Here is a 27,461-nt window from a genome sequence, read left to right as displayed (position 1 = left end):
TGTGCTGGACATGGCCCACCTTGATTACCATGCACATTGTAGGGAGAGTGGTCACTTTGGATGAGCTATTACCAGCAGGAGAGTGAGTTTGTGTGTGTATGGGGGTGGGGGGGTGAGAAAACCTGGATTTGTGCTGGAAATGGCCCACCTTGATTATCATGCACATTGTAGGGAGAATGGTCACTTTGGATGAGCTATTACCAGCAGAAGAGTGAATTTGTGTGTGTATGGGGGTGGGGGGGTGAGAAAACCTGGATTTGTGCTGGAAATGGCCAACCTTGATTATCATGCACATTGTGTAGAGAGTTGTCACTTTGGATGGACTATTACCAGCAGGAGAGTGAGTTTGTGCATGGGGGGGTGGAGGGTGAAAAAACCTGGATTTGTGCTGGAAATGGCCCAACTTGATGATCACTTTAGATAAGGTATTACCAGCAGGACAGTGGGGTGGGAGGAGGTATTGTTTCATGATCTCTGTGTGTATATAAAGTCTGCTGCAGTTTCCACGGTATGCATCCGATTAAGTGAGCTGTAGCTCATGAAAGCTCATGCTCAAATAAATTGGTTAGTCTGTAAGGTGCCAGAAGTACTCCTTTTCTTTCTCCAGTCATAGGAACTGGGGTAAAGCTGGAGGTGAGGCACAGTTAATGGGTTATATAGATTGTTGTAATAAGCCATAAATCCAGTGTTCCTGTTCAGTCCATGATTTTTAGTGTCTGGCAATGTTATGACTTTAGGCTCCCACAGTCGTCTTTTGAAAGCGTTGTGCAGATTTCCTTTGAGGATGACGACTGAGAGGTCAGGTATAGAGTGATCGTTGTGAAAAGTATTCACCCACAGGTGATGTGGAGTTGTCGTCTTTTGTCATTTTTCTGAGTAAGTTCATTTGAGAGCGTAGTGATTCTCATTTCACCTGCAAGAACCCAGTTCAATATAGAAATAATCTCCCTTGACCGTACACCCCTAGTTGTCACCTACTATCCCACACTGGAACCCGTATGGAGTATCATCAAACAGATACAACCCATACTCTGGTTGTATGGGGACCACATCCTGAAATAAATCTTTCCTGAACCCCCTCTTCTAGCTTTCAAACAACCCCCCAACCTCTCCCAAGTTCATCAGAATCAAGATCCACACAGATCAGGACACTAGCTCAAAGTGGCACCAGATCCTGCCAGAACAACAGGTGCAAAACCTATGATCTACCTGCACTACCACAATGATCAACAACCCTCACAACACACCTTTCAAGATCCATGATTCCTACACACACCTATCACAACAAGTGGTGTACCTCATCCAGTGCACTAAATGCCCCAATAATAAATATGTGGGTGAAACACAGAACTGACCCCTGCAGGACCCTACTAGATATGCCCTCCCAGTTTGACAGTGAGTCATTCATACTATGTTTGCCCTTCTACAGTTGTCTAGGACCTCACCTGTCCTCCATAAGTGCTTGAATCGCTAATGGGTCTGAGATTACTTCCACTAGTTCCTTAAACACCCTAGTATGAATTTCATCAGGCTCTGCTGGCTTGAATACATCTACCTGAGTTAAATATTCTTTAGCCTGTTCTTTCCCTATTTTGGCTTATATTCTTTGCTGTTAATTTGAATTGTGTTGAGTATCTGGCCGTTATTAACCTTTTCAGTGAAGACTGAAGCAAATTAGGCATTAAACACTGTCTTCTTGATGCCATCAGGTATTAGTTCTCCTTCCCTGCTAAGTAGAAGACCTACACTTTCCTTTCTTTCTTTTGCTCATAATGTATTTAAAGAACCTCTATTGCCTTTTATATCCTTTGCTAGGTGTAACTCTTTTTGTGGCTTAGCTTTTCTGACTTTTGTCCCTACATACCTGTGCTATTCTTTTGTACTTCTCCTTAGCAATTCATCCATGTTTCTGCTTTTTGTAGGATTCCTTTCTGATTTTCAGGTCATTAAAGAGCTCCTGGTGGAACCATATTGGCCTCTTACTATTCTTCCTTTCTTTCATTCATATGGGAATAGTTGGTAGTTGTGCATTTAATATTGTCTCCTTGAGAAACTACCTTGTCTCCCGAATTCTTTTATCCCTTGGAGTTTATTCCCATAAGAGCTTACCTGCCAGTTCCCTTTGTTTATTAAAGTGTGCTTCTTGAAATACATTGTCCTTATTCTGCTGCTCTCACTCCTTTCTTGCCTTACAATCATGATATCTATCATTTCATGATCACTTTCACCTAAATTGCTTTCCACTTTTAGATTCTCAACCAATTCCTCTTTGTTGGTCAGAATCAAATCTAAAATGGCTGCCCCAGGTCACTTCTTCCTCTTTCTGAAACAATAGGTTGTCCCCAGTACATTCCAGGAACTTATTGGAAACATTGTATTTTGCCATATTACCGTATATACTTGTTCATAAGCCGAATATTTTTGGTAAAAAAGTGACACATCAAAGAGTGGGGGTCGGCTTATAAACAGGTCTACACCAAAATTTGATGATTTTAAACTCTATGAAATCATTGAATTGAATATCTAATACATTGTCGTTTTGTTTACCCAGAGTGTCTGCAGGCATGGAGCCCCTCAGCCCCCTGCGGCCGCGGTTCGCCGTTCCAGACAATGTATAAACAAAATGTCCCAACCCGGCTTACCCTGACCGGCCGGGAGCCAAAGTTTGCCGACCCATTTATTGATGTCAATACTGCAGCCTTTTAAAGTTGCAAAGGCTTTGTTTAGTGGACTAGTTTGGCTTGAAAGGAATACTAAAAGAGCAGTGCTGCAGATCTGCATGACATTTGACCCATGCAGTTCACAAAATATAACGTGCAGAATCGATGGACTCTCTAATAAAATTGAAATAGCCTGTTATCCCCACAGAAATGCCAATCTACAGGGCTGCTTTGAAATAAAAAAAGAACAATAATAATTTGCCAGTGATAAAGCAGGTGACATTCCTATATAAAGTCCTACAAAATTTGTAACTACAATAATAATAATAATCTATTTTCATACTAGTATTTAAAATGAACAACAGTAAAATCAAAAGCAAAAGGTCTGCTTATCACACAGCATTCAAACTTAAAGTTGTTGAATATGCAGAAGCAAACAATAAATGCGCCGCTGCTCGTGAATTCTGTATCAATGAGAAGCAAGTAAGAGAATGGCAAAAAAATAAAACAACACTAAAAGACATGCCAAGAAGCAAAAAAAAATGTCCAATGAGGTGTGCTTCATTTCCTGAGCTGGAGAAAGATGTCAATAATTGGGTTGTTGAATGTCGACAAAATGGGTACGTTGTCACTAGAACTGGAATTCGTCTGCGTGCTCTGCAAATGTCGAAAGATGACAAATACAAGTCAGTAAAGCCATCAATGTTTGTCGCATCAGCGGGTTGGTATACTCGCTTCATGAACCGTCATAGTCTCTGTCTTCGTCAGCAAACAAAGCGCAAAAGCTGCCGAGAGATCTGGAAGAAAAAATTGAATCTTTCCAAAGGTTTATTATAAAATGTCAGAAGGAATATGCATTTGAACTGTCACAAATAGGAAATATGGAAGAAACACTGATGACATTCGATCTCCAGAGCAAGCAACAGAATGGTAACCGGCATTGGTGGAAAAAACAGTTTTAATTAAAATCAATGGCCATGAAAAAATCCATTTTAGGGTGGTTTTATCATGTTTGGCAAATGGATCAAAGCTTTTTCTTGTTGTTGTTTTTAAAAGAAAAACCTTACCGAAAAACATGAAATTTCCTGCTGGTGTCATCGAAAAGGGATGGATGGATGAAAGTGGGACTATTGAATGACTGGAAAAAGTGTGAAATAAGAGACCAGGAGCACTTATCAAGGGACCTGCTGTGCTCGTTTGGGACATGTTCAGAGCACACAAGACAGATGAGGTGAAAAATGTGGCCAAAAATAGGACAACTACTTTGGCTGTAATACCTTGAGGCTTAACTTCAGTTCTACAACCACCTGATGTCTACCTGAACAAACCCTTTAAAGACTGGCTACGTAAAATGTGGTCTGAATGGATGTGCTCAGGCATGGTGAAGTTGACAAAAGGCAAGAATCTTATGAAGCCCGAAATCCATCTGGTCACCCAGTGGATCAAGGACGTGTGGGTGTCCATTCGCTCAGAAATTATAGAAAAATCGTTTAGGAATTGCTGTATCAGCAATGCACTCAACAGGTCAGAAATTATAGAAAAATCATTTAGGAATTGCTGTATCAGCAATGCACTCAACAGGTCAGAAGATGATGCCATATTTGATGATGACACAGCAGAGGCTGATGATGAGAAGGAATCTGAGTCTGAAGACAAAACTGCCGAAATCGACGATGACAATGCAGGTGCAGCTGTGACTGAAGCTGAGTTTAATTAACTGTTTGGTGAATCAGAGATTGATTCAGACTTTGAAGGATTTTAAGACTTTTTAAAGTCTCATATTGTTCTAAGTTACTTGTTTTAAATATCCATTTACTGATTTCAAATACTGACTGTAATTTTGAAGATGAATACATTTGTTCAATGATTATTATAACAGGTTTTTCGTTAGATTACATTAAAATAATTCTAGCAAAACTTTTGAGTGTTTCTTGTGACGCCAGCTTTTAAAATATAGCAGGGGTTGGCAAACTTTGGCTCCCCGCCTGTCAGGGTAAGTCGCTGGCAGGTCGGGACGTTTTGTTTACTTAGAGCGTCTGCAGGCACAGGCTGGGAATGGCAAACGGCGGCCACTGGGAGCTGAGGGGCTCCTTGCCTGCGAATGCTCCAGGTAAACAAAATGTCCCAACCCGCCAGCGGCTTACCCTGACGAGCTGGGAGCCAAAGTTTGCCAACCCCTGAAATATAGTGTCGGCTTATGAAAGGGTCATACAGTTTTTACTGTTTTTCCCTATTCATCTTGGGGGGTCGGCTTATAAACGAATGGGCTAATGAATGAGTATATATGGTACTTTTTCTACCGATAACTGGATAGATCAAGTCTCCTGTTACTGTTGTTTGTATATGTACACATACAGAGTTTCTTTTGGGTTTCAGGCTGTTCCTGCTCTGGAGTTTGCTTTCAAAAATGAACGCATCACTCTGGCAGTTGTGGGCGCTGTCATCAGTCCTCCTATGGTACCAAAAGGGAGTATCTGTAAAGAGCTGAAAGTATACCCAGCAGAATGTAGAGGACGCAGAAGCACCTATCGTGGGAAACTGACTGTAAGTAGTAATGGCTAGAATAGTACTTTCAGGGAATGAAAACTCCACTTTTCCACTGTCTGGTATGTGCTATATTTGCTTATAAACCATTAGCTTGTAAATAAATACCTTTTCCCACATGTTCTCCAGCTGTTCTGTGGATCACCAGTAGTACTTGAAATGAAACATTTTGGGAACCACACTGTGGGGAACTGGGATGTTAGTAGAAGAGGTACATCCACGAGAAGATCTTTCTTTTACAAAATGGCCTACAGAATGGAAAAAGTTGGAGGACCATTGCCTTATGCTGCTGGAAAGTCATGAGTCTCACCTTTGCAATGATGTCTGGCATTTGTTTCTACACTTGAAAACGCCAGAGATATTGATAGCCATTAAAGAAATATTTGTATATGTCACAATTCAGGGTAACTGTACCCATATTTCCCCTTCATTGTCCCTCAAGGACACCCACCCTAGGATCTTGGCTCTTCATCCCTCACCTCTCTTTGGCAGAGACCCATGTCACTCTCCCTCCTGACCTGGGTTTTTCCAGGCTGTGCAGATGCCTGCCTACCCTGTGATATCTCAGCAAGCCAGACCACATAAAATGGCCAGTATCTGCACTTTACTGAAATCTGAGATTTTTTTCTTCACTTTATTGGTATGCTTTAGCTTCTTTACGTTACAGGAGCAGGAATTCCATTATGACTTTGACGGTAGTAAGAGACTTGAACAGGCAATCTGGTTTTGCTGGGAGAGGGAGCCATCGCATTAATACAAAATAATTCTTCAATTTTTTGTGAAACTGTTCTGAAGTTTTACATAGTTAACATTGCATAACAGATTAAAAATACCAGTACTCCAATGCTGTGAAGTCTATTATTCTGCCTCCTGCCAGGCTATAAACATCATAAGCACTAATACTCAATTTGGGGCTTCGAGGGGGGGTTGTAAATAACAGTAGGACTTAGTTCTCACTGAAATATCAAACTACTTCAGTTGTTGTGTAAGAGAAAAAATAATTTTAATTCCACCATTGTAAGAGTTTTGTTCATCCTTGCATAACTTTTGTAATTTTGTTTAAACTTTCCAAAGAAAAACAACCCCAAAGCCATAATCCTTCCTTCAGGCAGAGATGAAACATAGGAAATTTTTATTCACATTATAATTGAATAAAAATGGAATTATAAAGAAAGTCCCAATATAACCTGAACTACAGTAGATGTGACCATGCATCCACTATAATATATTTGTTTGTCTTTATTCTTATAATTGATGTATAATAAATTGTAACTAATTGCTGCTGTTTTTCTTTGCAGACAGTATAATTTTTTTGCTATTTATGGTTTTGTATTGAATATACAATGCTGTAACGTAGCTCATTCTCTAACGAGAGCATGCTATATTTATTGTTGTCTGTTATTTTAACTTTCCTAATAATTTGATGTATTTGTTTCTCTATAGGCTGACATCAGCTGGTCAGTGAATGGCATTCCTAAAGGGATTATTAAACAGTCCCTGGGATATGTTCCAATCATGGTGAAATCTAAACTTTGCAATTTACATAGTCTTCCTCCCAGAGCTCTGATTGAACACCATGAGGAAGAAGAGGTAACAGTAGATTTTGGTGGGACAAGAATATCTTCTTTACCATGTGACAAGGGAAGTGGGTTTTACATTAGCTTGAAGGATTTGGCACCTCTATTTAGAAGCACAATGTGGCATATTTTCTGAGTTTACACCTTTCTTAAAGCTTCTGTGTGGTTTCTCTGGGGTCATAAGTCTCAGCTCTCGAGGTGGCTTCAGGTTACTTGCCCTTCAGAATACCTATAGCCCTCATCTTGAGAAGGTAAGAGCTCATGGGGTACCTCATGTTCATGCAGGCAGTGACCATTACTGGTACTAGATGTTACTTTCCAGATGTGCAGCTGCCTCCGGAAAACTATCCTTCCCCTCCTCTGGAGGCATGCAGGGCTGCTTCTGTTCTCGGTGTTAGAGTTTAAGGCTTGAGCACACTCTGCCCCCGGCTGCCAGCTACTGCTAAGCCATGGTACTGGGGCTCCTGGCTGATGGTGAGACTCATACAGTACGGCTCTTTGGACGTGATACATATCCCCTTCATAGCCATAGATTTTACTTCTCAATTACTTTTGGGTTCACTTTTGCTGTTTTGGCTTTTTTATCTGCTCTGTCTGATAACAAGTTGAATATGTGAATACAGAGTCATATAGTGCTATCATTTTTCATTAAAAGTGTAATAATTTCTTTTCAGTTTACAAAGTAAATAACCAATTAGTCTGCTTTCAGTCCGTGTAATCTGCAATGATACTCTCTTATTGCCAGGCCCATAGCCACGTATCATGCATCTTTATAATTAACTTTGATTGCACACTCGTAATTTGAACAAACATGTAAAGGTGAAGAAAATTTTCTCTGGAATTAATTTTTGTATTGGATGTTAGCACCACACACATGCTAAATTGCAAAGCCATGCAATAAATGTGCATGTATCATGTGTATTTGGCCACTTTACGTGTACTTTGCACACTAATGCATCTCACCCGAGGCTTTGTCTAGTATTTCAGATGGCTTCAAAGAGCGGCCATTTTTAAAAAAATCAGTTGGAGACACAGTCATGTTCTTTTCTCCAAGTGTGGAATAGAGCTTTTCTTCCTCCCAGTTTTCTACGCAGAGACCTCGTGTGGGGAGAGGGAACATTCAGATCAGTGAAAAGTTTTAAATCCAATATTTTATATCACTCAAAACAGGAACTTTACTCTTGGAAAGGGGAGCTTCTTAGTAGATAGTACTTGCTAGTAGCTCTGAAAGGGCCCAAGGTATGGTATTTTAAAGTTGTGATATTTCTATGTATACTAAAGTTATTATAGGTCATTTTAGAGGTTTCTTTAGTTTTCAGTCTTGTCTTCTCATTTTCTCTGCATCTTCTACAGTTGGACTTAGTGTAACTAGTGCGCCTGGCTTTACACGTGGACGGATACAAAAAATAGTCCCAATAACTCCTTTAAACACCACTAAAATAGTTATTTTTGTAAAATGCATGGAATTATACAGAGCGTATAATAGTATAGCAGGTTTATTGGCACTTGTTTGGGATGACCTCCATAATGCACTCTTACCTGTTGTGTGAGTAATGCATGCATCCCAAGCACATGCCAATGCAACTTGCCATGTATTCCATACATATAAAAAAGATGGTGTGTATTTTATTGTCCAGTAAGAGCTAATTTTTCTCACTTCCATTTTGTTTCTTGTATAATAGATACTCTGTTCAGATCTTTGAACTCTGGTGTATTAATTTTTAAAGCACTTCTTTCTCTTGTCAGGAAATGGGAGGCTATTTTATAGTTAACGGTATAGAAAAAGTTATCAGAATGCTGATTATGCCTAGACGAAACTTCCCCATTGCAATGATAAGACCCAAATGGAAAAGCCGAGGCCCTGGTTACACAGAGTATGGTAAGTGTAGTGATTTCATTAGGGGCATCACCTTAGTAAGACAGTTGTTTGAGAATAAACAAAAGAAAAAGAGCAGGTGACTTACTGTATTTAGTTATTGCTTTCTGTTTTGTTCATGCACTTGTGCTATACCATAAACATGGCAGCCTGCTCAGATGAGGGGAAATTCAATTCTTTGAAAAGGGAGAAGCCCAGTGCTGGAAAAAGCAATTCTTTTAACATTTGGATGAATTTTAGTGCTTGTGAAAATAAAAGGCTAATTACATTATAAAAGGCATAAGAAAGGTTGATGGCTTTTGATTGTTGTAATCTGAACCATCAATATCAGGTGATACTGGATTGTATTCTGTCTGATTCTGGGTGATCCATCTTACATTGTGAGCAGGGTGTGATGGAAACGAACCTGAGTCCATCAATCCAATAGCCACAGAAGTCTGTTGATGCTGTAGGCAACACTGAATTTCCTTTCCCTACACTAAGTTAAGGTAGTAAAGAGATTTATCCACAGTTAAAATAGAATCTACACTACCTCCATCGTAAGGCTCAGTGTCATAATTGGTAATGGCTCTCCTTTGAATCCTGCCTGTTACTTATATTAAAACTCACTATCAGCGCTCCCTGTTTTTAATGAAAATCCTGTCGGTGCATTGTGTTCTGCCTCATTAAAAATGCATTGTTTATATTTATTCACAGAACAGGTACGTTTTTGACAGTGAGCTTGAAGCTGCTGTGTAAGACACACAATATACTCCTTGTTCCATATGATCTAGAAGGATGGTGGTACAGGATCTGCGTTTGTTTCCCTAATTTGTCCCACCAGTGTATCTGAACTCCTTTTGTCATGCTGCTACATCTAGTAATAAAAGAATAGTTCAGTCACCATGGGCCTGATTCCCCACTGCCTGACACATTGCAGAGTCATGTACACTGTACAGTGAGTCTAAAATGATATCAGATCACAACAATAGCATTTTGCACCCACTTTGCACTAGTGTAAAAGGTAATGACCTGATTCAGCACGTGCTTAATTTTAAGATCGTGGATAGCCCGTGAAGTCAGTGGGACGACTAATGCTGAAATACCTTGCAAATCAGACCGAAGGCAGTGGCGAATCAGACCCTGTTTTTGATTAATCCTTGATCTCTCTCTTGAGACTGCTAGCAAGCGGGCCAGCTGTGATCTCAATACCCATCCTGTGGGAACTGAAGTGAGACCTCTAATTAATTTCTAAGCAGTTATCTACAAGTGTGACATGGTGTCTCAGTACGACGCCTTTGAGCATACAGTGCCCCGACCCAAGGAAATCTAACCTGTATCCAGAGCAATCGAGAACAATGCTTGTTTTGTAGTGCCGATAGAATGCAGTCAATAGTTTCTATGTTGTAGAAGTGAATCTTTGCTTATGTTCGTTTTGGCAGGTATATCGATGCACTGTGTTAGGGATGAGCACACTGCTATAAACATGAACCTTCACTACCTGGAGAATGGTACAGTGATGCTGAACTTCATTTTTCAGAAAGAGTTGTTCTTCCTCCCACTGGGATTTGCACTGAAGGTAAACTATCATCTAGTCTTAGGTTTTCTGGTGAATGGAAGGTTGATTGAAGAATTGCTGTGGAAAGTGTAGCAGCCTGTTTCTTGCTTGGAAAAATGACTTACTCAATAACTAATTCCACATGAAGTATTTCATTAAATGATACTTGTCATCTTGATTATCAAGGATTGTAGTCCAAGCCAGACCTGCCTATGTCGGTAGTATCATATTTAGGGCTGAAGTATGAGAATGTGTACACAGCTGAAGAAGGTGAAATAAGGTTTTGTATAAAAGTTTCTTGGCTTTTTGCTATAAGACAGTACTGATGAGATGTTTTTAAAAGGTAATGGTGGGGAGTTTTCCATCTGAACTCAAGGATAAAACTGTTTTAAAACAAAACTTGTTGTGCAGAATACATCCTCCAGCACAATATTGGCAGAATGTTTTCAGTCCGTATCCCAGTTATTGGCAGTATTGTCCAGTGAAAGATTTTGGGAGCACGTGAATCTTTGTTCTCCTCAGATAAGTCATGTCATCCCAATTGAAAATCAAGCAAAATAGTATAAAAACAAAATGCTGCTTCTGTACAGAACTTTCCTGGATAAACAATGTTAGAAGTGGTTGCAAAAATACAGGGTTTTTTTTAAAGTGATTGTGAAACCACCAATGTGTGCAGTGTTGTACAGGACACAAAGGAAGTCAGCCCTTTGCCCCATCGGGCTTAAAATATGAGGGCCCAATCCTGTAAACCTCCGTAGGTGTAATAGTTATTACCATGACCTGTCCTGTTGCTCACCAATCTTACAGAAGGGTCCTTGGCGCCTTTGGGATTTTGCTGTCTTCCAAGTCTTCCTTCCTGGTGGTTACCTTTGCTGCCAGGAGGATCTCAAAGACACAGACACTGATGCACTGTCGTCCATGATAAAAGTGTCTGCCCGTTCTCCTCCCTAGATTACAGAGACATTTGGGGAAGAGGAGGCTACCCATGTTGAACTGGAGAGCTGCTAGTTGTTGTTTAGACAGGACCAATTTCTTAGGAAATCTTCTGGTGGTGAACTTTGGGCAAAAAGTCCAAAGCCCTGACATCCTGTCTCAAAGGCATTTCGAATGAATTCGACTGTGCATCCAAACCTGATTTCACCTACAGTACCTTATAGCCCTGCTCCAGAACCTCTTAGAGCTCATTCCCTATAGGGGGATGGCAACAGCCATGGTGTCTGTCTGTAACATGGCCTCAAGGGAACGCTGTGGTGCTGCTATCCTGAGCTCAGCCCGCACCTTCAGATGCTGGGTTCAGGAGGGTGGCGTTTCAGCCTTGAACTAGCAGGGTTCCTTAGCTGACCCCTACAGCAAGGCCACTGCCAGCTATTCTCCTACAGTGGGCTCTGTGGAGGCAGATTCATGAAGGAAGACCTGGGGGGGTTACTATCGTAACTCCAGTTCTTGTTATGTTGCTTCCACAGAACCACCCTGCCCCATTTGCTCCCTTCTGCTTCCGAGCCGAGCTCCTTTTCACATTTACTGTGGTAGAGAGGAGACGGTTAGAGGGTCCAAGGGTGGTTATGTCCTCAGCCCAAAGGTGGAAGTCTGTTCAAGGGACATGCGCAGGCCCCCAACTGACACCAATCTAAACAGTTCTATGACCACTGCCTCAGGTATGCAACTCCTACCATGTGAGTGCGTCTTCGTAGCACAGTTAACTTGAATTATAACTTGAGCATTACTGCAACTAGAGTTCCCTCCATGACCACAAATATTTAGCTTCGGTTAAATGGTGCTTTAAATTCAAGCTAACTGGGGTGGACGGGCTGTTTGAAGGACAGGGATGCTGATGCTCGAGCTCATAATGCTGTGGGATTGCAACAGCACAAGGTACCCCCTACTCAACAGCAGCTAATCCATTCATTCTGTGCTGCAAATCAAATAACTGTGTAACTCTAGTGTTGTTTTGAAGTGTGGTTGCTCTCACTTGAGCTGGGCTAACTCCGGTGTGCTAACTCGAGCTAACTGGTGCTGTGAGGATAAGCCCAGTGCCTCTATAGAGGCAATGAGTGCATTTAGAGAGCACAAGTTACGGAAGGCAAGCAACAACTGGATAATGAACTTTCAAAAAAGCTCATAACTCTAGAATACAATTTAGTAAGCACAGTGCATGAATTTTGCTAAGCAAGACAGTGGAAGTTTTCAAAATATCTGTCTCTGGACAGAATAGAATGATTTAAATTGTGCTTTAAATAGGTAGTAGTAAAGACTTGACTTCAATTAATTATTTTCATCTTTCTTTTCCTGAAAAGAAAGCACATTCTTTCTGGTAGTAATGTCAGACTGCTTTTGTAATCTAGTTGATGTATTTGATTTATCAACCCACCAGGATGTGTCCATTGTCAGACGACATGCACATGCTTTGTTGAAATGGCAGCTTAGTTTGACAAATTACATTTCTTCACAGGCTTTATTTTTGTTTTAGTAAACAAGTGAAAGTTATTTCTGATTTTTCTATTTATAAAACCTCAGTCTGTGTGAGCTGTTTTGTTTAAATACGATCACTGCCCAGTTTAGAATGTTGGATTTAAATCTAGGGATTGCAAACTTGAGCATTGTGGCTGAACTCAGGGTACACTACAGCTGCAACAGCGGCCCAGCTATGGCACTGCAATTATGTTGCTAGAGCACCATATTCTAGATGCTTCCTACAGCAATGGAAGGGCTTTTTCCATCAGTGTAGTTAAAGCACCTCTCGCGGTGGATGAATTCTTCCATTGATCTAGCTGCGTCTCTTCAGGGATTAGGTCAATCTAACTACGTCGCACAGGGTGTGAAATTTTTCACAGTCCTATGCAACATAGCTAAATCAATCTAATTTTTAAGCCATCCATTCCATTATAAAAACCACTTATTTTCAATTTACTTAAATGTCAATAATTAGTGATTTGAGACAAATTGGGAATTAAATTTATATTGTAAGCAAGGTCTGTCTATAAAAATATAAAAAAATCTTATTTAAATGAAGAAAAACTATTTTTATTCATCATTGTCTGTATTAACCCAGCTTTTGCTTTTCCAGGGGCTTCATTAGGGGTATTAGTGGTGATCATCAGATTGTGTATACCCAGGGTCTTTCTCCACAGCTAATCGAACCTCAGAAAACTGTTTTCATTTTAGGGGAAGGGTATTAGGACACAAGAGCATAAACCAGCATAAGTGACTGGAGTGACCTGGTCCCATTCTATAATTTAATTAGACATGGTGATTTATTACTCTTGGTTTTTCTTTGTTCTCTGATCTGGTGCCTTTCTCTCCTCCAGGCATTAGCTGGTTTCTCAGATTACCAGATTTTTCAAGAGTTGATCAAAGGAAGAGAAAACAACTCCTTCTATAAGAACTGCATCTCTCAGATGCTGAGAATGGTAATGGAGGAGGGCTGTGCCACGCAGAAGCAGGTCCTTAACTACATTGGGAAATGCTTCCGAGTGAAACTCAACCTTCCTGAGTGGTACCCAAATGAGCAAGCTGCAGAATTCCTTTTGGAGTACGTATTCCTATAGCAATATATAAGTAAATGATTGAACTACAGAGGTTGTCACATTTCACTGCCTGACCTTACTGTATCATGACCAGCCTTTCAGTAAACTCAGGGACAAAAATTTAGAGAGACATCCACCCCCGAATAACATTATGGGGACAGTTTTCAGCTAGTTTCTGGAAACTTTGCATTTACCTTAATCTGTCTGCAAATACATATCCACCAAATATGTGAGCATGATTTCGGAGGATAGCTGCAGACTTGGTCCTTCGTGCATTTTGCCATATGGCTTTGTAGTGGGTTTTATAAAAGATCTAAATATCCTCAACACTGAGAGATAGATGTTAGGAAATTGAACAGTGAGCACTGCCTTAACTCTGAATCTACTGTACCACAGCCTGCTTGGCATTTAACCCATTGTTTGAAGTCCTTTGCACTTGAGCATAACAGGGTGAGTGAAGTTTACCTTAAAAGGTTTTTGGGCAGTATATCTTTAGGTAGAGGAGAGAAAATAAATGCTTCCTCCGTGGAATAACATAGGACACCGCATTCCATTCCAGTTTTTACTTTGAATATTTTTAAGGGGTGGGGGGGAAGGAGGAAGTGGTATTAGGGAATCCCTGGTTCATGATACAGGTGTTTTGAGTTGAGGAGCTCTTGCTGCTAGCCCTTGAAAGGAACTGATTAGAAGGCTCCAGAGTCCTTGAGATACCTGTAGTTAGAGCATGGTCAGTGCGGTAGAGACCTCAAGCCAGCCTACTGGTGACTCAAAGGGTTAAAAATGTTAAGAGTCAGAGTCATCTGGAAGGACAAGAGTCAGGAGTAAGAATCCTTCATGATGATCTTCAAAGAATCGGAATTTCAAGGTTAAACTATCTATTTTTTTCCTTTCAAAATATCCTGGGGCTCTTCGTCCATATGGACTAAACTGAACATTTTGTTCATCAGAAAGAGTTTTCAGTTGAAGTGGGAGTTGAGACAGGAGGAAGCTGAAGGCACTAGATACGGTGTGCACGTCGTTCAATTGGGCTTTGGTAATTATAACTTGCATATTTTGAAAAAGAATTTTCCTGCCAAGTTTTGGCCCAGAGTGGACCTTTATAGTTGAGTCATAAACACTTGAATACAAGGGAGGACAGAATGGAAACAATCATGGCAATGCTAAGATAAGCAAGGGCGATAGGTGCTACCTAATCATGGCACTTGCCTCTGGGAAAGTAAGCTTGTAGCTGATCTGCTTTGACAGGAATTTAGGAAGTCTGTACTTCGTCTTGCCCATGTTAAGCTGTATTCAGACCAAAATTTTATAACCGAGTGCTCTGCTGGGACATGATAGGAGGTTTGATTGTGATGTTGCATGGCAGTAACAGAGTGTTAGTGAGTACATTTTCTATTTACCATTTATTTAGAGGGAGACAAAGTAGGTGAGGTAATACCTTTTATTGAACCAGCTTCTGTTGCTGGAAGGGACAAGTTCGAAAGCTGTGTCCCTTCACCAACAGAAGCTGATCAAGTAAAAGATATAACCTTTCCTACCGTGTCTCTCTCCTATCCTGGGACCAGCATGGGTACGGTAGCACTGAAAACATTTATTTTGAGTGCATTTTGTGTTTACTATTTCTCTGTGGAACAGAGTTAGTGATGCACATATATGATTGCATCACATTTTATCTGAAATCCGTGTACGAAATTTAGCCTTCATGTGGATCTGTCTCAAAATAATTTTGTGCTTTTAAGTCAATTTGGTGCTTAAAAAGGTGTAGAATTAACATTCCAGGAGTCTCTCTTCATCCAAATAACAGGCACAGTACTGGGAGCAGCAGTGCGGGCTCATCTGCTTATGTGCCTCAGTCATGTTCTGGAAGATTTGCATCTCTAAGGATGATGAGAGGGATGTCTCTCAACCCTTTCAGGCCGTGGTCTGCGTTGAAATTTTTGAAAAACCCCCAGACGTGTGTGGGGGAAACTGTTATGCAGCTTAACTTTTGAGTTAGTGAATAAGAGTTTGGTCAAGGGCTGTTCAGGCGGGAGCTTGGACCATAAATTCTGTTAGAGATGGAGTTAATTGGCCCTTTTTCTTCCTATTCCTACAGTCAGTGCATCTGTATACACTTGAAAACCAAAACTGAGAAGTTCTACTTGCTTTGTCTGATGACCCGGAAGCTGTTTGCTTTTGCCAAAGAAGAGTGCATGGAGGAGAATCCAGATAGCCTTATGAATCAGGAGGTGCTTACCCCAGGGCAGCTTTACCTCATGTTCTTAAAGGTAATGCCTTAAAGTGTTTAAAGCTGTGAGTGGCAGGAGAACCTCTAGATATTCAGAAAAGAGAGCAAATCTGAATCCAGCATGTGGCGTATTTGAATGGCTCGTATAAGAGGAGTTTGTGAGGAGGCAGCTGGGCTCTGGTGGATCATGCTGAGGATTGAGATTCAAAAGATCTAGATGGTGTTTCTGACTCTGCCCCTGGTTTGCTGTGTGACCTTGGATATGTCACTTAACCTTTCTGTGCCTGCTAGCCTGTCTGTGGAATAGGGATGGTGCTTTTTGCTCATCCTCGTTTGTTAGAGCACTATAACATCTACAGCGAGAGCGAAGTATTATCCACTAAGCACTCCACACACAGGATTCTCACTCCTGAATTAGCATCTCAGCTTCTCAGTATAAAGCTGGCATCACTCCCTCAGTCAACACTGTGCCGAATGCTGTCGACAGACCCCTGTGCGGAATGCTGTTGGCAGACCCCCAGCTCAGGCCTGCACTCTGAGGATTTCACTTTTGAGTCACTCCAGGCCAACCTTGTGTCAGCTGTAGGACAGCAGGTATGTTCTTCATTTCCCAAGTGTTCAGGGAGACATCTGTAGGCAGGTTTCACACCCATGTACATCACATGAGACACTCAAGCAGCACTGACCTTGGCTATGACCATTTGTACAGGACATCTTTCTACCACAAGCCTGCTTCATCCTTCTTCAAAACCATCTCTAGAAAGGAAAGGTCAGAAACCCCTAAGTATGCTAAGATGCATGGAGGCACCAGGCATCATAGGACACTGAGTAGGATGTGCTGAGATAAGTCCTCTGAGGTGGAGCAGCTAAGAGTGTATTTGGCTGCGTTGATACAGTGCAGCTGATCTAATGCACCAAAGATAACAAGGAAGAGTTTGCGTCAGGGTTGCAGTAAAGTGCACCGAATGATTGGAGAGCAAATGACTGCACCAGGGGCCCGAACTGCTGCCAGTTCTGGGAAGCAAGCGCCAAAGGGTGCCGTGATGTCTGAACATGTTGGGAGAGTGCTTTGAGATACTGTTTGAATCAAGTGACCAAAGCACCAATGGATGGCGTTTTGGGACAAGAGTATTAAGACACCAGGTCCAAGACAGACAAATTTTTATTTGTTTTTTTTTTAAGTTTGATTGGCAAGGAAGGGTTAGAAATATCAGAAAGGATATACTTTGGGTAGATCTGTAGGGAACACCTTCCCCGAACTAGATAAAGAAGGAATTGGCTTGGAATGCATGGGCAGCAATACAAGAGTGAGTGTCTTGGCATAGGACACCCACTGGGGGTTGTGATAGAGGGAGTTCTGCGGGCTTCATGCTCAGGGACACTGACCCAGGAGTGAGAACCCTCTGTGGGGAAGTCTTTAGAGAAGCAGGATAACTTTGTTCCTACTGAGGAAACGGTCTCAATACAGTTGTAGTGAAGCATCAGGAAGACCTTTTTGTTCAACTGCCCCGTGTTAGTTCTTTTTTTCCATTATAGAGGGAGCTGGTCACAACCCCTCTATTTAGATTGGCTAACACTTTGCTTTATGAAAGATCCTTATAACCTTTTCGGAGAAACTGATACCTTCATTGTTTGTAGCGTCTAGGTATAAAGTTGAAAGAACAAGGAGTACTTGTGCTACCATAGAGACTAACAAATTTATTTGAGCATAAGCTTTCGTGGGCTAAAGCCCACTTCATCAGATGCATACAGGGAAAATTCAGTAGGAAGATATAGATAGATATAGATATATGCACAGAGAACATGAAAAAATGGGGGTTGCCATACCAACTCTTAACAGACCAATCGATTAAGGTGGGCTATTATCAGCAAGAGGAAAAAAAAACTTTTGTGATGATAATCAGGATGGCCCATTTCAAACAATTGACAAGAAGGTGTGAGTAACAGTAGGGGGAAAATTAGAATGGGGAAATAGTTTTGTTAGTGTAATGACTCATCCACTCCCAGTCTTTATTCAAGCCTAATTTAATAGTGTCCAGTTTGCAGATTAATTCCAGTTCTGTTGTTTCTCATTGGAGTCTGTTTTTGAAGTTTTTTTGTTGAATAATTGCGACTTTTAGGTCTGTAATTGAGTGTCCAGGGAGGTTGAAGTGTTTCTCTGGCTGGTTTTTGAATGTTACAATTCTTAAACATCTGATTTGTGTCCATTTATTCTTTTGCATAGAGTCTATCCGGTTTAGCCAATGTACATGGCAGAGGGGCATTGTTAATTGATCAGTTTAGTCCCTTAAATCTCCATGATGCTCTGGTTTGCTGCCTGTCACATGGTGCATTGCCTGGCTTATGAATCTTGAATGCAAAAGAGGGAGGAAAGCTGTTGTGGCTCATATATACTAACCTGAACTTGGCCCCAGTCTTATTTGGACAGCATGTAACTTTGTGCTGCTGTCCTCATCCTGTCCCTTAGCTAGCCATGGGCCTTTGTGCTGAGAATGCACAGTCAGGGGGCACAACAAAGCTCATTCCTTGCTTGTGCTAGGAAAGCCATTCTTTTCAGGTCTGCCCATTGGTGCCTGAGCTGAAGTGCTTTCAGTAACCACAACTGTAGGAGTTGCAGATGGCAGAAGCTATGCGTGCATTTGCTCAACACTAATAATCACTGGGGATTGCAAATTAGAATAACTGTAGCTGCAAATACTCATTTTGTGCCTTTCTCTTGTATAGGATGTGGTTCTCAACCAGGGGTCCGAGCCCCCTGGGGGCCCGCAAGCAAGTTTCAGGGGGTCGGCCAAGCAGGGCCAGCATTAGATTTGCTGGGGCCCAAGGCAGAAAGCCGAAGCCCCACTACCTGAGGCTGAAGCCAAAGCCTGAGCAACTTAGCCTCACGGGGCCCTCTGTGGAGTGGGGCCTGCTTGCTACCACCTAACACTGGCCCTGGCTTTTATATGCAGAAAAACAGTTTTTGTGGCACAGACGGGCCATGGAATTTTTATAGCATGTTGGGGGGGTGGGGGGAGGGTCTCAGAAAGAGAAAGGTTGAGAGCCCCTAGTATAGGAGATCTTTGTGCTATGTCTGTTCAGAGCCCTGTACTCCAAAAGACTAAGCTAGAACTGAGGCATTTGTAATACTGGTCTGCGTTCTGAAACAAAGACTATCAGTTTAAATGTTAATGAGCTAGTTCAGAAAGGAGTAGCAACACAGTGCATCACGACAAGGAGTAAAATTTTCACAAATTGTGATCGTTGGTCTCTTTTAAAAGACAAGGAAGGGAAGGGCTTGTGGTTAAGGCATTGTGCTGGGACTTGGGAGATCTGGGCTCAATTTCTGGTTTTGCCACTGATTTCCTATGTGACCTTGATTTGTCATTTAATATCTCTGCACCTTGATTTTCCAATCAGTAAAATACACCTCACATCGTGTGGCTCTAATGTCAGGTTTAGTGCCCCACTCTATCTACCAGCACAACTGATACCAATAATTCATAAAATTGGTTAAACTGAAGATTCAAATTAGTCTAGCTTTGTATTTTATTTCTGTAGTGCTTTTTATGTGATCTCAGAGCATTTTAGGGAACAATTAAGTATGTGAAGAAGCAACAGCATTCTGGCAAATTTAGTCGTAATTTTAGAATCTTCACGTGTGCTGTTGAATAACAGATGTAAATTAACAGAGATGGAATTGGATATATGTCACCAGGCTGGTGTCATCTGGGAGCAAGATTTGCCTAAAACAGCAGTTGGTTCACTTACTCTTTTTTCATATTTTTTATGCCCTTCTTGCAATGATGATTCAGAAATAAAAAACGAATCTTGACTATCTGCATAGGAGTAAAATATCAACAGTAATTAAGGAAATCAAGTCAAAATAAAATGCATTAATTTTTGGAGCCGTTTACAGACTTAATAGGAGTAAATCAGTTCAGGGTGGGGAAAAATCCTCCATTACTATAAATCATTTAGTTATCAAGGGCAGCAATGAAGTCAGGTAAGAGCCTTTTCAGACTCTTTAGGTTAGGCAAGGAGTTCTCTTGTGCTGCTGAGTTCACCTGGAGACAATCCAACGAGCATACTGACATCCTTCACTTCAAGCTCAGTCTCTGGCTTCTTAGATATACCATCTTCCTTTCCAAAAAGCGTTATTTCTCAGTAATCAGTTACAGTGTACCATCAAACCCTGCAGACTTTTGTACCTTCAATTCTCTCCTGAAACCCTGCTTCACCACACTTATTTGTGCACGAGATCTGACTAACAGCTTCATCAACAAAACTAATGGAGGATTTGTGGCACCTTAGAGACTAACACATTTATTTGAGCATAAGCTTTTGTGAGCTACAGCTCACTTCATCGGATGCATTCAGTGAAAAATACAGTGGGGAGATTTATATACACAGAGAACATGAAACAATGGGTATTACCATACACACTGTAACGAGAGTGGTCAGGTAAGGTGAGCTATTACCAGCAGGAGAGTGGGCGGGGGGGGGGGGGGCCTTTTGTAGTGATAATCAAGGAGGGCGGGCGGGGGGGATAAACATGGGGAAATACATTTACTTTGTGTAATGACCCATCCACTCCCAGTCTTTATTCAAGCCTAAATTAATTGTATCCAGTTTGCAAATTAATTCCGATTCAGCAGTCTCTCGTTGGAGTCTGTTTTTGAATTTTTTTTGTTGAATTGCCACTTTTAGGTCTGTAATCAAGTGACCAAAGAGATTGAACTGGGGTTCCAGGAGTGTGTCTGTGTGGATTTGTTCTCGTGCTTTTTCAGGGAGTTTCTTGAGCAAATGCTGTAGTTTCTTTTGGTAGCCCTCAGTGGGATCAGAGGGTAATGGCTTGTAGAAAGTGGTGTTGGAGAGCTGCCTAGCAGGATTGTCTGGCTATGTAGACTCCCTCCTCAGGCCTAATCACATCAGCCACACTATCAGAGCCTCATTCACCTGCGCATCTACCAATGTGACATATGCCAGCAGTGCCCCTCTGCCATGTACATTGGCCAAACTGGACAGTCTCTATGTAAAAGAATAAATGGACACAAATCAGATGTCAAGAATTATAACATTCAATAACCAGTTGGAGAACACTTTAATCTCTTTGGTCACTCAATTACAGACATAAAAGTGGCAATTCTTCAACAAAAAAAATTCAGAAACAGACTCCAACGAGAGACTGCTGAATCGGAATTAATTTGCAAACTGGATACAATTAATTTAGGCTTGAATAAAGACTGGGAGTGGATGGGTCATTACACAAAGTAAATGTATTTCCCCATGTTTATCCCCCCCCGCCCGCCCTCCTTGATTATCACTACAAAAGGCCCCCCCCCCCCCGCCCACTCTCCTGCTGGTAATAGCTCACCTTACCTGACCACTCTCTTTACAGTGTGTATGGTAACACCCATTGTTTCATGTTCTTTCTGTATATAAATCTCCCCACTGTATTTTCCACTGAATGCATCCGATGAAGTGAGCTGTAGCTCACGAAAGCTTATGCTCAAATAAATTTGTTAGTCTCTAAGGTGCCACAAGTCCTCCTGTTCTTTTTGCGGTTACAGACTAACATGGCTGCTACTCTGAAACCTATCAACAAAACTGACATTCTCCAGCAATACATGTCCTCAGTTTTAACATGTCTCGTTTTTAAATCTTAGGAGAGGATGGAAGCTTGGTTGCTTTCTGTTAAAGTAGCCTTGGACAAAAGATCTCAAAAGACCAATATAACCATAAATTCAGAAAATATGATGAAGCTATTCAGCATGGGAATTGATGTTACAAGGCCATTTGAATATCTCCTTGCTACTGGTAACCTGCGCTCTAAAACAGGTAAATTTTATCTTGCACCTCATTCCATTCCTGCGATACAATTTTAGCCCTCCACAGAGAGGTGCTGATGGATATAAATTTTTAAACCTCTTCTCTTAAAGTATCATTTTGTCTACTGAATATTTGCTCAAGTTGAATTCATGAAGCTCCATATGAACAAGAAGCTTTTTCACAAAAGGATTAGATTTTTCCTCAGACTTTGGATCATATGTATATTAAAATATATACATTATTTATATTCAGATACAGGATTATATATCTTTACATTTAGCATTGCTAAAAGAAGCCGCATTGATTGCTTTGAAAATAATGTCCGTTCTGGAAAAGGCATAGCATGGTGTATGGAAGTGCTGGCTACTTCTCTGTACTCCCTCCCCTCTGAGTTAAACTATCCAAGTGCAGTAGTTTCTATCATCAGAGCCCATTCAATCTTTGGCCTGTGCACTGAGGCTACAAACATCATGTCTAATATGATACTGTTTTATGTCCACTGGAGACTGGGCTGAGCCTACAATAGACGACTGGAAATTTTCTGAAGTGAAACTTCAATGAAAAATAGGGAAACAAATTGATAAAATTTTCATGGAACAAACTTAGTTTTGCAGTCAGCTTTGAGACTGTTAACTCATTTCACATAGAGCGCCGAACAGATGTGAGTAACTTTTGGTTGCTACCAATTTGAGCTGGATTTGATCCAGTGACCTTGAGTGTAAAGGCTGTATAGCCCATTACCAGTCCACTGAACCCCTCAAATGTAGAGATAGCTTAATAAGCTGAGAATCTCTCCTTTGATGTCAGTCTTTTAGAATTCTATGCATGAGTCTAATGAAGATGATTTATAGAATTGTATTTTGCAAATGTCCTTCATTAATATCAGCTCACACATTAAATCTGGCTTTTGTTTTTTAAAGGTCTGGGTATGCTACAAGATTCTGGTCTGTGTGTGGTGGCAGACAAGCTGAATTTTATTCGTTACCTGTCCCATTTTCGCTGCGTACACAGAGGTGCTGCATTTGCCAAGATGAGAACCACCACAGTGCGCAAACTGCTGCCAGAATCCTGGGGCTTCCTGTGCCCTGTGCACACCCCCGACGGAGAGCCCTGTGGGCTGATGAACCATATTACGACTGTCTGCGAAATAGTGACGAAGTCAGCCTACACCTTGTCCCTGCCACCTTTGCTCTGCTCCTTAGGTAGGTTCCGTTGAGTTAATAACTTAAGAAAAACTTACAGAGAAAACAGCTGATGATGTTCTCGGCAGGACCCCGCAGACCCGTGTCTTCACTGGATATCATTAAAACAAAAACACTTCAATGTGGCTAAACCTGCATTTTGGTTAATGACCAAAAATACTGTATCGCGTACACAGCACTGATGTTTTTAAAATGTTGATTGAGTATCAATACAATTAATTGGGGGTACTGATCTAATAAAAGCTGCATACTGTAGAATGAGCAGGTTCATGTGTACAGAGAGATAAATGCATAGAAATGTCTCCAAAAAGCATCATTATTTGTGCCTTTATAAGGTCACCAATGACTATTTAGTAAAAGAACTCAGCTAAGAGTTTTATTTTCTTGTGGTCATCAGACCACTTTTTATTGTTTTAAATCTGGATATAATTCAGGCAGCATATGGAAAAATAGTGTATACTTGATATTTAGATTCTTAATATATGTAGTGGGCAAAGCAAATATAAAGCATTTCCTATATGCTGCTCTAGAATGTTTCTAAGATCCTGAAGAATGATTGGTGTGGATCACTACTTTTGGCATTAATGACTTCCTTGGTTCTTTCCCAGGTGTCACTCCAGTTGATGGGACTCCAAGCCAACCCTATGCAGAGTGTTACCCAGTTACACTGGATGGCTCGTTAGTGGGCTGGGTAGAAAAAGATATGGCTCCTAGGATTGCAGATACTCTCCGGCACTTTAAGGTTGCCTTGTTTGATGTGATGTGACTTAAAAGAAGCAGTCTGAATCTACTGTGCTAGACAATATGCAATGTGGTGCACCTTGAGGCTTGCCTCAGATTCTGAAATAATTTTTAACACTTCCCAAACGTTTCCTCCCTTCATTTTTGTGTCTGACCATTCATTTGGTTTTATTTGAATTTTATCATGTTTTTATTTAATTTTATGCCTATTTATCAGGCATTGCCACCAAAGCATTGCAGCATCAAGGTGTGTGTTGGTCGTAGCAATTTAAAATGCAATTGTTTTTCTCCAGTTCTGTAGAGATTTTGATGCAAATATTTTTTTTTTTAAATATATGAAACAGTGAATTTGTGTAGCTACTTATGTGACTAAGATTTTCATTTGCAGGGGAAAATAGGCTATTGGATGCAAAAAAATCTTCATTTATTACAAGTTTTCTAACTGACTTTTTTTCTGTATATGTGAGAACAGGTAATGCAAGAAAAGAAAATTCCAGCCTGGACTGAGGTAGTCCTTATTCCAATGACAGGAAAACCCAGTCTGTATCCAGGATTATTCATTTTTACTACCCCTTGCAGGATGGTTCGGCCTGTGAGAAATTTGGCCTTGGGAAAGGAAGAATTGATCGGTACTCTGGAACAGGTACTGTGCATGGGTCTGTCTAACGTGTTTGTTTATTACAAAGCAGTGGCCATTAGAGAAAAGTCTTTGATCCAAAAATAACACACACCTTACAAAAATATCTATGAAAGGAACAATGAAGGGGAGTGGGAAGCTGATGTTGTCAACGGGGCAATTAAGTTTGCTTGGGTGACCTTAGAGTTTTCTAGCTTTTTACTGGTGTGTACTTTGATAACCACTTTGTGCTTCTAAGGGTTTTTACCCTTCAATTACTGATATGTGCTCTCAATATTAACTGTGCCTGAATGAAGGCTTTTGTGTGGATTACTTCCTTGTGTTCACCTACCCTGTCTTCTGGCATGACACTTAGCTTTCAGAAAGAATGCTTACGTAGTGACTTAAAACCATGGAAAGGCTGGAGTGACGTTCCCCTTCCCAGTTTTACTTCCCCTCCTCAGGGCTGGGAATGTGGTGTATGAGAAGGGTCGTTTACATCTACACTGGGGGTGGGGGTGACGGGTGACGACTCCCAGCTCACACTACAACAGTGGGGTCGCTCTGGTGGCAATGACGGCACCATGCTAGCCGTCCCAAATACAATGAACCTGAACCCTGTGGGCACGTCCTTGGGGCTGCTAGCACATGCTGCCGCTGCTTGTGGTACTGCAACCACGTTACTGTGTGTAGTACGCTAGCGCAGATGAGAACTAGCGTGAATATGTCTACGCAAGCTGAGAATCACATCCCTAGCTCAGGGTAGAAGTAGCCATAGTTGTGTTTGGTTTTTGCATAGTCCTCTTTACACACTAATACACTAAGTTACCAAATAGAGCAGCTGGAGCTATGTAAGAGAATGAAAGTGATTGGAGACAGCTTTATTTACCCTTAAAAAGATCAGTTTGGTAATTAAATTGGACTTTGCTTATCTCAGGTGTTCATGAACATTGCTGTCCTTGAGGATGAAATTGTGCCTGGCGTGACCACTCACCAGGAGCTCTTTCCTCATAGCATGCTGAGTGTGGTGGCCAACTTCATTCCGTTCTCTGATCACAACCAGAGTCCCAGAAACATGTACCAATGCCAGATGGGTAAGTACTGTGCTAAATATTGCCATCAAACAATGCCCCAAGTTTCCACATGCAAGAGGAAGGAAAAAAATCAGATCCAAGACTCCTTCATTCCCCTTTCCTTTGTATCCTCATGTGCTTTGCAGGAGGGGAGAACCTCCAACAAACCTTAGAGGGGACTGTTGGTTCCCCTCACAACCCCATGGGACTTGGGAGGCTCATCAGTATCCCTTGCAAGCCTTTCAAAGGAAAAGTTGTCCGCCCCCCCTCCCTCCCCCATGACAAACTTCCCCAGCAGTCAGGCTCAGTTACTGCTCAAGAGAAAGGGCTTAAGAGTCCTCGTTTCTCATGTGCAGTGCTGAGCTCTCTGGAGCAGTCGTTCTCTAACATGAATTTTTGGTAGAGGAAGTTACTGTTTCAAAGTATGGTCAAAGGCACAGGACCTCAGCAGAATTCAAGGAAATTGGGTTTATTTCTTTTTTTGCCAATAAGTGGCAAATAAGTTGAGTGTTGAGAGTGTGTGGGTCTGCCTGCCTGCTGTATTTTCAGGGATCCTAATTCAAGAACCCATCCTCCACTTCACTTCAAATTTTGAAGAAAATGTCTACAAAGAAATGTCTTAACCCCATCAGATAGAAGCGACTCATGCCTGAAAGCATGAGAATTTATATCCTTTCTAAACATTGGGGGTTTATTACTGTCTGATGAAATTGTGTATGTTCTCATTAAACTATGCAAATTCCTAACCCTTTTCTAATCCTACTAAGTTCTTGGTCTCTGTGATATCTATTGGCAATGAGTTCTAAAGCTGAGTGATGCTTGATATGTCTATGCGCACCTCCAAGGCTAAGTGGCTAAGCTCCAGGGATGGCACATGAATGGCCATACTGGACTTGTGCCCCCCAGCTGTCCTCAAGGTACGGTTCTCGCAGTATCTAGTGACCTTAGAGTGGTATCCTTGCTGATGGTATTAGCTCTATTAACCACCTTTGATACCATTGACCATGAGGTGTGTGGACTTGTTTCTGATCCATGGCAAGGATGGGTGGGATGCTCTGAATGGTCCTGGTCTTGCCTTGCTGACTGCTCTCAAAGCATGGTGTGGGGTAACTACTCCTCCCTGAGGCGCTCTTTTGTTAAACAAGCAGGGTGATATGTATGTGAGGCCATTGGGAGGCTTAGTGATGAGGCATGGGTTCCAGTATGCGGCTAACAGACAGCTCTACATCTCCATATCCATTGACCTGGCCAGAGCTGTCCATTGTGGTGCTCCGTGTCTGGGGGAGACTGGCACAGCTATGAGGGCGAACTGGCTGAGACTCCATCCCAGACAAGATGGAGGTGGTGCAGATTGGTTGGGGGAAGCAATCGGAAGATATAACAGGAATAATATTGGCCATCTTGAGGTGTGTCGGCGCCATCTGTGGATCAGGTTTTCAGTCTGGGCTCCGGTAACACTCAAATGCTATTAGAAGAGCAGGTAGCTGCCACAGCAAGATCACCTCTTTCCCCCTCCCCAAAGCTTCACATGGCTAAGAGATTTGAATCCATTTCCTTTGGATGCAGACCATGCAACTGTCATCCATACCTTTGTCACTTTGCAGGGTGCTCACTGGGAGGCTATATCTTAAATCTATCTGGAAACCGCATCTGGTACAGAACTTAGCCACCTCTGTGTTAAGCAGTATGTATTTCATGGTCATATTAAACTGGATCTCCATGATCTGCAAGGTTGGCCTGTTGGTTTCTGGGTTGACTTTGTGTTGATTTAGACCTATCAAGCCCTAAAATGGCCTGTCTTTTCTTCAAGGCCCCTTCTCTCCCCGTGACATACTACCACAGTTGTGGTTAGTGAAGACACTTGAGCTGAAGTGTCAATGGTATAAAAGAGAGAGTGCAGCTGGCAGATGTTGAGCGAAGAGTGAGGCTGGGGACTCTAGGGTGGCTTTTGTTGGTGGAGTTTATTAAATGTTTGTTAAATCCCTGTTGCTGCTGGCACAGTGCTATTGATGGGTGATTGCCAGAGTCCGTACGGTGTGTATTTTAAGAGTTTACCAAGGGCACTTACTCCTTGGA

General features: G+C 41.6%; 1 protein-coding gene across 2 annotated transcripts in view; it reads left to right on the top strand.

The window, feature by feature from the left end:
• POLR1B (RNA polymerase I subunit B) overlaps positions 1-27,461 on the top strand; it is a 37,479-nt gene that overhangs the window by 2,457 nt on the left and 7,561 nt on the right. Inside the window, exons 2-12 of one of the 2 annotated variants that reach the window (XM_073339883.1) lie at positions 5,037-5,204; positions 6,648-6,794; positions 8,528-8,660; positions 10,079-10,215; positions 13,500-13,723; positions 15,811-15,982; positions 21,591-21,762; positions 22,674-22,955; positions 23,564-23,697; positions 24,169-24,339; positions 25,250-25,406. In XM_073339883.1, the coding sequence (XP_073195984.1) occupies positions 5,037-5,204; positions 6,648-6,794; positions 8,528-8,660; positions 10,079-10,215; positions 13,500-13,723; positions 15,811-15,982; positions 21,591-21,762; positions 22,674-22,955; positions 23,564-23,697; positions 24,169-24,339; positions 25,250-25,406 (1,897 nt within the window). Of the gene's footprint in view, positions 1-5,036; positions 5,205-6,647; positions 6,795-8,527; positions 8,661-10,078; positions 10,216-13,499; positions 13,724-15,810; positions 15,983-21,590; positions 21,763-22,673; positions 22,956-23,563; positions 23,698-24,168; positions 24,340-25,249; positions 25,407-27,461 lie in introns of those variants that run through there. The other variant, XM_073339884.1, reaches the window with a different exon arrangement.

This window comes from Lepidochelys kempii, chromosome 3, assembly GCF_965140265.1.
Source record: "Lepidochelys kempii isolate rLepKem1 chromosome 3, rLepKem1.hap2, whole genome shotgun sequence".
In the NCBI taxonomy this organism is placed as follows: Eukaryota; Metazoa; Chordata; order Testudines; family Cheloniidae; genus Lepidochelys; species Lepidochelys kempii.
This window is presented reverse-complemented; position numbering and strand designations above follow the sequence as displayed.